We start from the raw sequence: 12,943 nt of genomic DNA, 5'->3' as shown, positions 1-12,943 counted from the left end.
TTAAAAGTCTCAATCCTATCTGAAAATGAGAGTGACTGATACATGCCATTTCCTGACAGGACATTTTGTGCCATTCCACAGTTGAAGCATATGTACATAGGGCACGTATTATCCCCAATAAAAACACAGAGTCTCACTCTGTCGCCCAGGCTGGACTGCAGTGGCGAGATCTTGGCTCACTGCAACCTCCACCTCCCGGGTTCAAGCAATTCTGCCTCAGCCTCCCAAGTAGCTGGGATTAGAGAGCCTGCCACCACGCCCGGCTAAGATTATCTCCTTCCTGAGAAGTGAGTTATCGTTTTACAGGGAGTTGAAATTGTGAAAATACTTGTGAAATGAAAATTACAGAAATCTATTAATAATGATTGTTAGGTTTTGAAGGGAAGGCGAGGGTTAAAGAAAGGCAGAGAGTTGGCAGCTCTACAGCAATGCAGGTTTTATGTCCAGCACAAGACCTGCAATGGAGAGAACTAGCTTACTGCCAGAACCCACCACCGCTTACAGGCTGGGGCAATTATAGGTCTGGGGGTGGAGTGCGGTGGGGTGGGGTGGGGGCGGTGGGAGGGTATGGCTTGCTGCCCAGGAGGATGGTGGGGTTTTTGTTTGTTTGTTTGTTTGTTTTTTGAGGAGTCTCGCTCTTTTCACCCAGGCTTGAGTGCAATGGCATGATCTCGGCCCACTGCGATCTCCGCCTCCCGGAGTTCAAGCGATTCTTCTGCTTTAGCCTCCTGAGTAGCTGGCTTTAGAGGTGCGTGCTACCACGCCGAGCTAATTTTTTTGTATTTTTAGTAGAGATAGGGTTTCATCATGTTGGTCAGGCCATCCGCCCGCCGCGGCTTCCAAAATTGCTGGGATTACAGGCATGAGCCACTGCGCCCGGCTGAAGGATGCTCATAAGATGTTCCTGAGGCAGTTTGGCCTTTTTTCCGGCAGGGTGTGATAGTGACCTCCCTTGGACCTTTTTCCAGCAGGATGTGATAAGAAAGGCAGTTGGTCAGAATGTTTCTCAAGGCCCTCACTCCGTGGAATGCTTCACTCCGACCAAGGTCTGTGAAACGGCAGAGGACTTACAGGATGGTGCAGTTTGGACTGACAATGATTATATTGCTACTCAAAAAAAGTGGCAGAAATAGTCCTACAGAAATCTGTGACATGTGAAGGGGAAAAATGCAAGCTTACAGTGAAGTTTGAGCAAAAGTCTGAGAAGTCAAAGAATGAAGTTGAGACTGCCTGTGCTGGAACCTTGGACACATTATGCTTCTGTCTCCTATCCATAATTCTTTTTTCATACTTGAAAACATTGCTTATTAACTGTTTGGAGGGATAAGTAAAGATAATAAATGGAAAGACTTGTCAAAAAATAAAAATGAAGGCCGGGTGCGGTGGCTCACGCCTGTAATCCCAGCACTTTGGGAGGCCGAGGTGGGCAGATCACGAGTTCAAGACCAGCCTGGCCAACATAGTGAGACCCTGTCTCTACTAAAAATACAAAAATTAGCCAGGCATAGTGGTGGGTGCCTGTAATCCCAGCTACTTGGGAGGCTGGGGCAGGAGAATTGCTTGAACCCAGGAGGCGGAAGTTGCAGTGAGCAGAGAGTGCCACTGCACTCCAGCCTGGGTGACAGTGCAAGACTCCATCTCAAAAAATAAAAATAAAAATGAATAGGGAAGCTGTGTGATGATGTGTATTTACTGCTCTACAAAATGTTCAATTAGCATGTATGAACTGGGTTTCAGGTCAATGGTAGGTACATGGGACACACTGGGAATAGGGCTGCCAGCTGCTGTGTGTATACAGGACTGTTAGGTGTTTTCTTAGATTCTGTATTTGTCTTTTTGGTATTCACAAATCACAGGTACAAACTGACAGCCAAAGTTGTTAACTTCTCTGTCTGCAAGCCACTTACTCAGATGTGTGAAACTCATATAAAAAAAAAAAACCCAGTCAGGCTGGGCACAGTGACTCATGCCTGTAATCCCAGCACACTTCAAAACAAAACAAAACAAAACAAAACAGCCCTGCCTTTAAAAAAGAAACCCTGCCTTAAAAAAGAAGATATTCATTGTGTGTTATTAGGGAATTGCAAATTAAAGCAACAGTGGCATACCACTACACATCTATTTGAATGGCATTTTAAAATCCAAAATACTGAAAATGCCAAATGCTGACTAGGATGAGCTGCAAGAGGAGTGTTCATTCATTGTTAATTGGATGCAAAAATGGTACAGCCACAGCCCGTCACAGTGGCTCACCCCCGTTATCCCAGCACTTTGGGAGGCCAAGGAGGGTGATCACTTGAGGTCAGGAGTTTGAGACCAGCCTGGCCAACGTGGCAAAAACCCGTGTCTACTAAAATAGGTGGAGGTTGCAGTGAGTCGAGATCATGCCACTGCACTCCAGGCTGGGCGACAGAGTGAGACTCTGTCTCAAAAAAATAATAATAATAAAATAAAAATGGTACAGCCACTTTGGAGGATAGCCTGGCAATTTCTTACAAGACTAAACATACTATATGACAGAGAAAACTGCACTCCTTGGCATGTATCCAAATGAGTTGAAAACATGTCTACAGAAAAACTATACAAATATGTAGTAGGTTTATTCATAACTGCCAAAACTTGAAAGCAACTGTCCTTCAATAAGTAAATGGATAAAGAAACTGAGGTATATTTATAGAACGGAATATCATTCAGCCATAACTTGCACAAGAATCTTCAGAGGTTTATTTGTAGTAGCCAAAATCTGAAAGTTACCCAAACATCCATAACAATTAAGTTGACAAAAAAGAAAACTTGTGGTATACAATGAAATACTACTCAGCAATACAAATGAGTAAACAATTGATTCATGCAACAAGATAATGGATTAACCTTAAAATAGTTATGTTTACTGAAAAAGTCAGAGCCCCACCCCCTAAAAAGTACACACCATATGGTTTCATTTATAAAATTATAGAAAATGTTTGCTGTTACTTGTGAATTGTGGAAAACAAGATGAGGAAAGACTGAGGATTATAAAGGGACAATCTTTTGTTGTGTTGGATATCTTGACTGTGGTGGTTTCATAGGTGTATACACATGCTGACACATAGCACATTTTACACTTTACATATATGCAGTTTATTGCATGTTAATCATACCTCCATAAAGCTGTTAAATAAATGTTCCTCATTAAAATCTATATATACTGTTCCACTAGGAAAATTAGGTGTCAACTATTTTGGCTCTACCATACTCCTCTCCCTACAATTTAGGAGAGTGAGCCCTGCCTCAATGTTGCTAAAAATTGGTGAGCAATGAAGTCCGCATCCACCTCAGTCACTAGGGATGCTGGCTGGGTCAGAGAAGACCCATCCCTGGATCTCTCTTCTGTCACTGCTGAGGTTCCTGTCTGTGCAGTGATGGCTGTAAGGTCAACTGCCCAGGGAGACACAGGAATCCACATTTAGATTACTTCCTCTGACAGTGGCCTTGGCCACAGGAGATACAAATGTCTGAAGGTACTGAGAATTTCTATGCACCCCCATCCCACACCATCATAACTGCACCAATATTTGTGGATGCCCCTCTAGAATGTTTGTCTCCTTTGGTTTGCCACAGTCATCCCCACTCCATTATCTCAGTGTTTATGTACCAATCATGATTTTCACATTGCCCTAGAGGTCTTACAGTCAGTGTCACTTGCCTATGGGATTCTGGATATCAGGGACTTGATCCTGTACAGGTACAGAAGACAGCAATCCCTCAACAGTGCTGGGGAGTACATGACAGTCAAGGGACCCAAATTATGGTGCTTCCAGAAGCACAGGAGATTTTCACACCAACTGTGCCCTCATTGGGCTCACAGGAAATCCTGGCAGCCAGGCCACAAAGTTAGGCACAAAATGTTTTTTAGTTTTTCCAGCAGGCCTAGGACAATGGTGTAAATTAGGTCAAACTAGACTGAGAGCTGTCTTCTGCCATCCTTTGGTCCCTTCTGAGGCACATAAAGGTGGTGCCCACAAAAGGTGTTACTCCCTTCATGACAGAACCCAATTCTTTTCTCAATCTACTCTACACAGTAACAAAATCCCCAAGAGTAAAGGCTGCCACAACAGGCCTTTATCACTGTCTAAACCAGAGCAGCATGGGACAAGCAGTTCCAAATTTGGGCGATTTGGCAATAAGACAAGTAAGTCACAGCTATCACGTTTCCTGACAAAATCTTGTCAGGAAATCCCAGCAGACCCTAGCTCAGGTCCTTTTAGCCAGAGCTAGATCATGTTTGCTCAGAACCTAATCATGAGGGAAAAGATGAGGACCCTCAATGGTGGGGGGTTAGGTGGGGAGTGGGGGGGGGGCGTCCTTGAAAATACTTATGATTATCTGCAGGGAACAGGAAAGAAAGCACAGAAGTCTGCCTTCCCTGAGCAAAATAGAGTGATTGATACACACAGCTGGTAGCAATAAGATGGCTTCCGCCACAGGCACTGGCAGTGATATAATTCCATCGAGAACCCTAGACAGTTACAAAGTGCAACACGCCTCATGAAAGCTTCCCACATATGTGGTGCTTATCAGGCATCTCCCCAGGGTGGAATGAATATACGATGCTCATCCGCTAGCCGATGGTTCTCTCACAAAGGGTACTCACAGAGCATTGCTCTGGTGTGAATCCTATGAGGATGACCAAGAAGATGACATATTTTCTGCATTCATAAGGCCTTTCTCTTTGTGTGAATTTTCTGGTGTTAAACAAGTTTAAGAGATGCAGCTAAAGGGTCACCAAAACTGTTGCACTCATGAGGTCTTTCTCCAGTGTGAGCTTTCTGGTGACGAACAAGATGGGAGCTTCTGCTGTAGGCTTTCCCACATTCACTGCATACATAAGGCTTTTCTCCAGTGTGAACCCTCTGGTGTAGAATGAGGCCAGAGTTGCGGCTAAAGAATTTCCCACATTCACTGCACTCATAAGGTCTTGCTCCAGTGTGAACTTTCTTGTGTTGAACAAGGTGGGAGCTGCTAATGTAAGCCTTCCCACATTCGCTGCACACATAAGGCCTTGCTCCTGTGTGAACCCTCTGGTGCAGAATAAGGCTAGAGTTGTGGCTAAAGCATTTCCCACATTCATTGCACTCATAAGGCTTTGCTCCAGTGTGAATTCTCTGGTGTACAATAAGGTTGGAGCTATGGCTGAAGAATTTGCCACATTCACCACACTCATAAGGCCTTTCTCCAGTGTGGATTTTTTGGTGTTGCACAAGTGTGTCTTTACGGCTGAAGGCCTTCCCACATTCACTGCACTCATAAGGCCTTGCTCCAGTGTGAATTATCTGGTGCTGAACAAGTGTGTCTTTGCAGCCAAAGGCCTTCCCACATTTGCTGCACACATAGGCCCTTGCTCCTGTGTGGACTCTCCGATGTTTAATGAGGCTAGAGTTATGGCTAAAGAATTTTCCGCATTCTATGCATTCATAAGGCCTTGCCCCAGTATGAATTCTCCAGTGTTCAATAAGGTGGGAGCTTTGGCTAAAGAATTTTCCACATTCACTGCACTCGTAAGGCCTTTCTCCAGTATGAAATCTCTGGTGCTGAACAAGTGTATCTTTACGGCTAAAGGCTTTCCCACATTCATTGCACTTATAGGGCCTTTCTCCTGTGTGGATTCTCTGGTGCTGAACAAGGTGGGAGCTTCTGCTGTAGGCTTTTCCACATTCACTGCAGTCATAAGATCTTTCTCCAGTGTGAACTCTCTGGTGCTGAACAAGTGTGTCCTTGCGGCTGAAGGCCTTCCCACATTCGCTGCATGTATAATGTCTTTTCCCAGTGTGGAATTTCTGGTGCATTTTTAGGTGGTGCAAGTGAATGAAGGCTTTTCCACACTCCTTACACACATGAGATGTTTCTCCACTGTGGATTTTTTTGTGATTAGTAAGAACTGATTTCTCCTTGAACACATTTCCACATGGTAGGCATCTAAAGGGTCTCACCTCAGGATGAGTTATCTGGCTGTCAAGAAGAGTAAAGGTGTCCAGGAAGGCTTTTCCTTCTTCACCACAACTGAGGAGCATCTGTCCATCATAGTCTCCTTGGTGTTGCCCGAGACTGGAGCTGTGTGGGAAAGACTCCATGCATTCAGTCCTTCCGCATGGACTCACCCTATTGTAAGTGGTCTGGTGCTGGAAGAGGCCAGAGCTGTCTGGTAAGTCCATCCCTTCCTCCCTGCAGCTAAAGGATCTCCCTAACATGCAAACTGTACAGCTCTTCACAAATGAGGCCCCTCCATCATCCCCTCTGAAGCAATTCTCTCTATTATGTTGCTTCTGGTGCTGGTAAAAGTCTGCACTGGATGAGAATCTTCTCCTACACGGCCCACGCGTGCACAGTTTCTGTGTAGGGTGTGATCCCTGGTGTTCAGCCAGGTGCAAAATGTCTTTCAAGAGTGGGTCGCACATCTCACATGGGTGTGCTTTCTGGAAGAGACCTGGCTCAGCAGTCCTGACCTGTGACACTCCTTCTACAGAAACACTCTGCTCAGAAGGTGCCTCCTCATTTTCTGCTTCACACGAAAAACCTGAAAGCAAAACGATGCTGGTGAAGTGCATGTTGACTGTGGTGGGAGGCAGCAGCCCTATCACAACTGTGTGTCTAACACCAATGCGAGTCCACTGGCTTGTTGGCAGGACAAGAGAGCCAGGAGCAGTGTAAAGAAGGGTTGGTTGTCAGTACAGGGCCTATACAGGTCACAGAATGGAGGAACCCTAACTACGGGGTAAAGACCTAAACACAATGGCATACAGGATAGGGAGTAGAGGTTAAGCCTCTAGCTGATTTCTCTGCAAGAGGGTTTCAGCAGGGCCTTGGCTGCTGGTGTCAGGTGAGCTCTGTGCAAATGGGTATGTCCATGCCCAGGAAAATCTGACTCCGAGTAAGTAGCTGGTTCTCAAGGACTATTTAATGAGCAAAACTCATAACACATTAAAGTAAGCTAGTGTTGAAGAGAGGAAGTGAAACATGGAGGCCAAAAAAGTGGGAAAACACCCAAAGGATGGAAGACAGGTGAGCAATGACAAATGGGAAAAGTGCCAAGAACGAGGAAAGAAAAGTAGATGTGAAGAATCACTATGGGCCTTGGTGACAAAACACTGACAAACACAAAATAAGCTGAAGGTTCGATGTGAACCCAACCATAACAGACACCCTCTTCCAGCTCCCATTCAGCAGGGCCAGGCCCTCTGCAGGTCTCCTTTACTGTGGCTGCAGTGATGTCTGCCCTGTCAGGCACCCAAGGTTTTCTGCCCCTCTCCAACTGGGCAACTGCATGGGACTGGGAAAATGAAAGCTCTAAAGCCAACAAAGGGCAGGTGAGCGGCGCAGGTAGGCCCACTCCACAGAGAAAACAGACTGTTTAGAAAAAATACTCTCCAAGGAGGAGGTACCAGGACGGCCCTGTAATCACCACAAGAAATGATTGTGTCAGCTCCTGAAATTCCTGGCACAGTCAGGCCCCAGGAAATGTCATCCAGAGGATGAGGGGAGAACCTAGGACAAAGAGGTGCAAGACCTTATCTCTGCAAAAAGTTAAAATAGCTGGGAGTGGTGGCATGCACCTATAGTACCAGCTACTCAGGAGGCTGAGGTGGGGGGATCACTTGAGCCCAAGAGTTTAAGGCTGCAATGAACCACGATCACAATACTGCACTGCAGCCTGGGTGACAGGGAGAGACTCTGTCTAAAAAACAAACAAACAAACAAACAAAAACCCTCAAAATAATAAACAACAAAAAATGCTCTGACCAGATTCCCAGTGCACTGAAACTGGAGAGATAATTAATTTTTATTGTTTGAAGTTACTAAGCTTTGGGATAATTTGCCACGTAGCATTAGACAACTAAAACACAGACTTACCTAGTGTGGCCACAAGTGCAAAGTTCTCCAGCATCACATCACGGTACAGGAATCTCTGTGCCTCCTCAAGGAGTTCCCACTCCTCCCGAGAGAAGTACACGAACACATCCTCGAAGGTCACACAACTCTGCCATGATGAGTACAGTTGAGTCCACATGCAGCATCTCTCCCCAGAACTCCCTCCTCCCTAGTCTATGCACTCACACACCCACCCTTTAGTCCCTCGCCTCCCCAGCCTCCCAACTAAGAGGAGATACAGACCTTGGCACCACTATGTCGGCTCTCTCCTCATGTCCCTCTCCCCACGGTGTCCTGCCCAGAGCAGAACCAGGCAAGTGTGCAGACAGATGCTGTCTCAACTCTGGGTCTGGCGTAAAGGGTCCCAAACACTCTCCTACCAACCAGTTCTCCTGGTGCTGTCCAGACAATGCCTCTAAACACAAAGAAACTTCAGCTCCATCTTCTCCCACGAGCTGCCTATACTAGATTCTTAAGGCCATCAGTTCACACTCCTCCCAAAGCGCACATTACTCTTTGGACTACACCTTCCTCACATCTGAGATCCCGACCACCACTGGTCCATGCCATAGGCACCTCCATTACATCTCTCCTCCCCCATCCCACTCTGCATGCGGTGTCAAGGAAGTGCTGGTGTCTTCACACTATCCACCACTGCCACCCAGGTGCCTAAGCAACAGACCCAGTTTTCTCTCAGTCTCCAGTTTCAACTTTCTTACTCAATAACAGCATTACCACCATGACCTGAAGATACCCCATCCCACTCCACACACTGGCCACCATTTTTTTCAACTTCTTCAACAGAACCCTTCCCCAGAACTAAAATCCTGTGTGTCTTCTTGAGGCCTCAACTAAGATGTCGACTGAGATCTCTTTTTTTTTCTTTTTTTTTTTTTGAGATGGAGTCTCACTGCTCTGTCGCCCAGGCTGGAGTGCAGTAGGGCGATCTAGGCTCACTGCAAGCTCCGCCTCCCAGGTTTACTTACGCCATTCTCCTGTCTCATCCTCCTGAGTAGCTGGGACTACAGGCACCCGCCACCATGCCCAGCTAATTTCATTTCTTTTCTTTTCTTTTCTTTTCTTTTTTTAGTAGAGACGGGGTTTCACTGTGTTAGCCAGGATGATCTCGATCTCCTGACCTCGTGATCTGCCCGCCTCGGCCTCCCAAAGTGCTGGGATTACAGACGTGAGCCACCATGCCCGGCCGACAAGAGACCTCTTAACTTAAACATGACCGAAACCTAATTCCTGATATAACCACTAAAAATCATACCTGCTGCCAACTTCTCCATCTCAGTTGATGGCATTTCCATAATTTTACCAGCTACAGCAAAAACCAACCAACCTTAGGGTCATCCACGACTCTCTTCTCTCATTCACCCTTCACATCAAAAAATCCAATCACCCTACTTAACAAACAGAAAATTTACCAACTTCTCTCACCTCCACAGCCACCCCTCTAGACCAGATACTATCAACACTACTGCAGTAGCTCCTCCCTCATGCTCACAGTCTGTTCTCAACCTGAAAGCCAGAGAGAGCTTGTTAAAATCCAAGTCAGATCATCTCCCTCCTCTGCTCCAAATCTCCCACAACTTTTACCACACTCAGGACAGGGGTCCAGCTCCTCAGCCAGCCATTCCTGCCTCACTCCTTCCTCTGATACCTGTTTCCAACAAAGGTAATTAAGACCTGAGGTTCCCTGAGCACTCCCAACTCAATCCTACAAGCATTTGAGCGTACCTGTTCCTGGGTCTGATATACTTTTCCAGTACTCATCCCATTGGTCGCCAGGTGGTGACTTCTCCACATAACTCCATACAACTCATGGCCCAGATTCAGGACACTAAACTAGAAATGACCTCAATTCACCGCCCCCAGTCTCAAGTGACGAGAGACATGTGAAGAATCCCAGGATATCATTACTATGTCTCATCAGAGAATCTGGTCAGCTTTACTTATAAACTACATATAAAACCCATACCTTCTCTAACCTCTGCTGCCATCACTCTGGCCCACACCATCAAAGCTCACTCGGACTATTTCAGTGGACTCCATCTTGATCTTCCCATCTATCCTATACTCCCCAGTCTACCCACCCTGCAGCCAGAGGGAGCTTTTTAAGAACTGCGTCAGAGGACCTCCCTTCTCTGTACCAAACCTTGCATGACTCTCAGCACCCTTAGAAGAGAGGACCAGCTCCTCGGGCTGCCATTCCAGGCCCACCTCTGACCCCCAGTCCCTGTTCTCACCAGGCACAGACGGTTCCCGGAACTCTCCAAACTCATTCTCATCTTCATGCATGCATTTGTACGAACTGCCCCGCGCCTTCGGGTCCGTTCCACACCTTATGCCATAGATAAGGGGGGCGGAACCCCTCCACATAATGCGACAGTGACCACCCTCCCGGGTGGTCAAGACAAATGCGCGATGACAGCGAACATCGCAGGACACACAACCAGACTGGTGTGCACTTGAGGGATTCCCCCACTCACCTGAGCCCGGTCCATCAGCACCGCCGCTGCCATGAGAAGCAGGCGAACGTGAGAAGGGGGTGAACGGGCTGTGCCCTGTGGGCTCAGCCGAAACCCCACGCCTCCACCGCGCTGGACGCCCTCGGGCTGAGTGTAGCACTGCGAGTCTCAGTCTATCCGGTGTAAAAACGCTCACAAGACTAAGGCGGCTGCCTCCGGCGGAGACAAGGGCAAGAGGGCGTGTGTGGAGGCCTCGGTAAGAGCCCAGCCCCGGCAAACACCTCCGCGAGAGGCCGCCCTTCCCACGACAGGGGTCATGGATTGTAAAAAAGTGCGGAGGAAGGTCCTGCAGCCTCCACTGTCTTTCCTTGCTAGGTTCCGCGAGAGCCGAGTAGAAAGCCGACCACATCTAGGACTCAGCCTTCACAACCAGAATGCACAGACCGGGCAAAGGAAAAATACGTCACGACGGCGACGCCAGAAGTCTCGCCCCGCCTCCCCGAGCAGCAGGAAACACCCAGTTTCTGGGCTGTCATTGGCTGCACTCCGGCTACCAATACGCTGGGCACAGATTTCTGGGTAATGTAGTTTGTACTCTGCATCCAACCAGGCAACGAGCGACTTTCGGGTTCTCCCGGATGTCCGCCAAGAGGCGTCGCGCTGGGAGGGGAAGAAAGACCGAAAACTGTCTTTCGGAGGCCAAAGCTGCTTTTTTTTTTTTTTCTTTTTTGAGACGGAGTCTCGCTCTGTCTCCCGGGCTGGAGTGCAGTGGCCGGATCTCAGCTCACTGCAAGCTCCGCCTCCCGGGTTTACGCCATTCTCCTGCCTCAGCCTCCCGAGTAGCTGGGACTACAGGCGCCCGCCAATACGCCCGGCTAGTTTTTTGTATTTTTTAGTAGAGACGAGGTTTCACTGTGTTAGCCAGGATGGTCTCGATCTCCTGACCTCGTGATCCCTCCGTCTCGGCCTCCCAAAGTGCTGGGATTACAGGCTTGAGCCACCGCGCCCGCCCCAAAGCTGCTTTTAAAGGGTATGCACCCTGATTTCCATGGCCACCTGGGACAAGGCCACGGCACTGAAGTCGCCAGCAAGGGACCCATTCTTTAATCCTTCTGCTTCTGAGGCCCTGGGAGACCTGCTTCACCTCTCTCAGATTTGGAGATTGAAACGTATTAATAAATTGAACAATGTCTGTATTTCGTTTGTGGGCCTTTTTGTAAAACATTGAATGTCCTTCTAGTTTTTTTTTAACATATAAAGAAAAGAGATGTAATTTGCTACCTTTCTGCTGGCTGCACAGGAAGCATGGTGCTGGTATCTGCTTCTGGTGAGGCCACAGGGAATTTTTACTCATGGTGAAAAGCGGAGGAGCTTGCAGGTAACATGGCGAAAACATGAGCCTCTTCTAATTCATTGATTCCCAATTTGATACGTGGTTTTACAGCATCAGCTTCACTATTAACTTATAAAAACTGTAAATTCTTGGACCCAACCTACACCTTCTGATAAACTCTGGGGATGGGACCCTAGCTCGAGTTCAAGAACTGGTGGTCTTTAAAAGTCATTAGCCAAAAAAACAAACAAACAAAAATCAGTAAGATGAAAAATACTACAGCCAACCTCATTGGAAACATGGGAAGTGAGATAAAAAGTACTTAACGCTGGGCCTGGCACATCGTGCTAAATACATACAAGCTACTATCAGTCTTGCTCAACACAAGGTTCTCACACAGACTGTGTTAGAAAGATAAATCAAAGATCCACCTTTTCAGGATCAGTGGTGATTTTGAAAAAAACAAAACAAAACCAAAGTACAGCCAGGCGCGGTGGCTCACGCCTGTAATCCCAGCACTTTGGGAGTCCGAGGTGGGCGGATCACGAGGTCAACAGATGGAGACGATCCTGGCTAACACGGTGAAACCCCGTCTCTACTAAAAATACAAAAAAAATTAGCCAGGTGTAGTGGCGGGCACCTGCAGTCCCAGTTACTCGGGAGGCTGAGGCAGGAGAATGGCGTGAACCCGGGAGACAGAGCTTGCAGTGAGGTGAGATCGAGCCACTGCACTCCAGCCTGGGCGACAGAGCAAGACTCCGTCTCAAAAACAAAAACAAAACAAAAAAAGTATAATCATTCCCTCACTCATCAAGTAGCATCATAGATAATAGTTATAATTTTTTTTTTTTTTTTTTTTTTTTTTTGAGACAGAGTTTCGCTCTTGTTGCCCAGGCTGAAGTGCAATGGCGCGATCTCGGCTCACTGCAACCTCGGCCTCCCAGGTTCAAGCGATTCTCCCGCCTCGGCCTCCTGAGTAGCTGGGATTACAAGTGTACACCACAGCGCCCGGCTAATTTTTTATTTTTAGTAGAGATGGGGTTTCTCCATGTTGGTCAGACTGGACTCGAACTCCTGACCTCAGGTGATCCGCCAGCCTTGGCCTCCAAAAGTGCTGGGATTACAGTGTGAGCCATGGCGCCCGGCTCAGTAATGGTTATAATTTTTGCACAAAAACACAGCTATATATCACTAGACTCATTTAATTGAAAAAAATCACATGCAAGAGGGT

The 12,943-nt window shown here is 47.3% G+C and overlaps 1 protein-coding gene across 1 annotated transcript; it reads right to left on the bottom strand.

Annotated features, from left to right (window-relative positions):
* Positions 1–2,701: 2,701 nt before the first annotated feature.
* ZNF304 (zinc finger protein 304) lies at positions 2,702–10,838 on the bottom strand. Its single transcript, XM_010387014.2, has 3 exons — positions 10,401–10,838; positions 7,888–8,014; positions 2,702–6,553 (listed from the first exon to the last, which is right to left on the bottom strand). The coding sequence occupies exons 1-3, from the start codon at positions 10,431–10,433 to the stop codon at positions 4,731–4,733; spliced, it is 1,983 nt and encodes a 660-aa protein (XP_010385316.1). The 5' UTR covers positions 10,434–10,838; the 3' UTR covers positions 2,702–4,730.
* Positions 10,839–12,943: the final 2,105 nt, after the last annotated feature.

This window comes from Rhinopithecus roxellana, chromosome 12 (genome assembly GCF_007565055.1).
Source record: "Rhinopithecus roxellana isolate Shanxi Qingling chromosome 12, ASM756505v1, whole genome shotgun sequence".
NCBI classification, from domain to species: Eukaryota; Metazoa; Chordata; class Mammalia; order Primates; family Cercopithecidae; genus Rhinopithecus; species Rhinopithecus roxellana.
The sequence above is the reverse complement of the archived record's forward strand: the minus strand, read 5'-3'. Positions and strand labels throughout refer to the sequence as shown.

Excerpts from the sequence above, each read along its gene's own strand:
- ZNF304 (XM_010387014.2), bottom strand. The coding sequence starts at position 10,433 with ATGGCAGCGGCGGTGCTGATGGACCGGGCTCAG. Across the intron at positions 8,015-10,400 it reads TGCTGATGGACCGGGCTCAG|AGTTGTGTGACCTTCGAGGA; the intron begins GTGAGTGGGGGA and ends TCATCATGGCAG. Across the intron at positions 6,554-7,887 it reads TGCACTTGTGGCCACACTAG|GTTTTTCGTGTGAAGCAGAA; the intron begins GTAAGTCTGTGT and ends TTTTGCTTTCAG.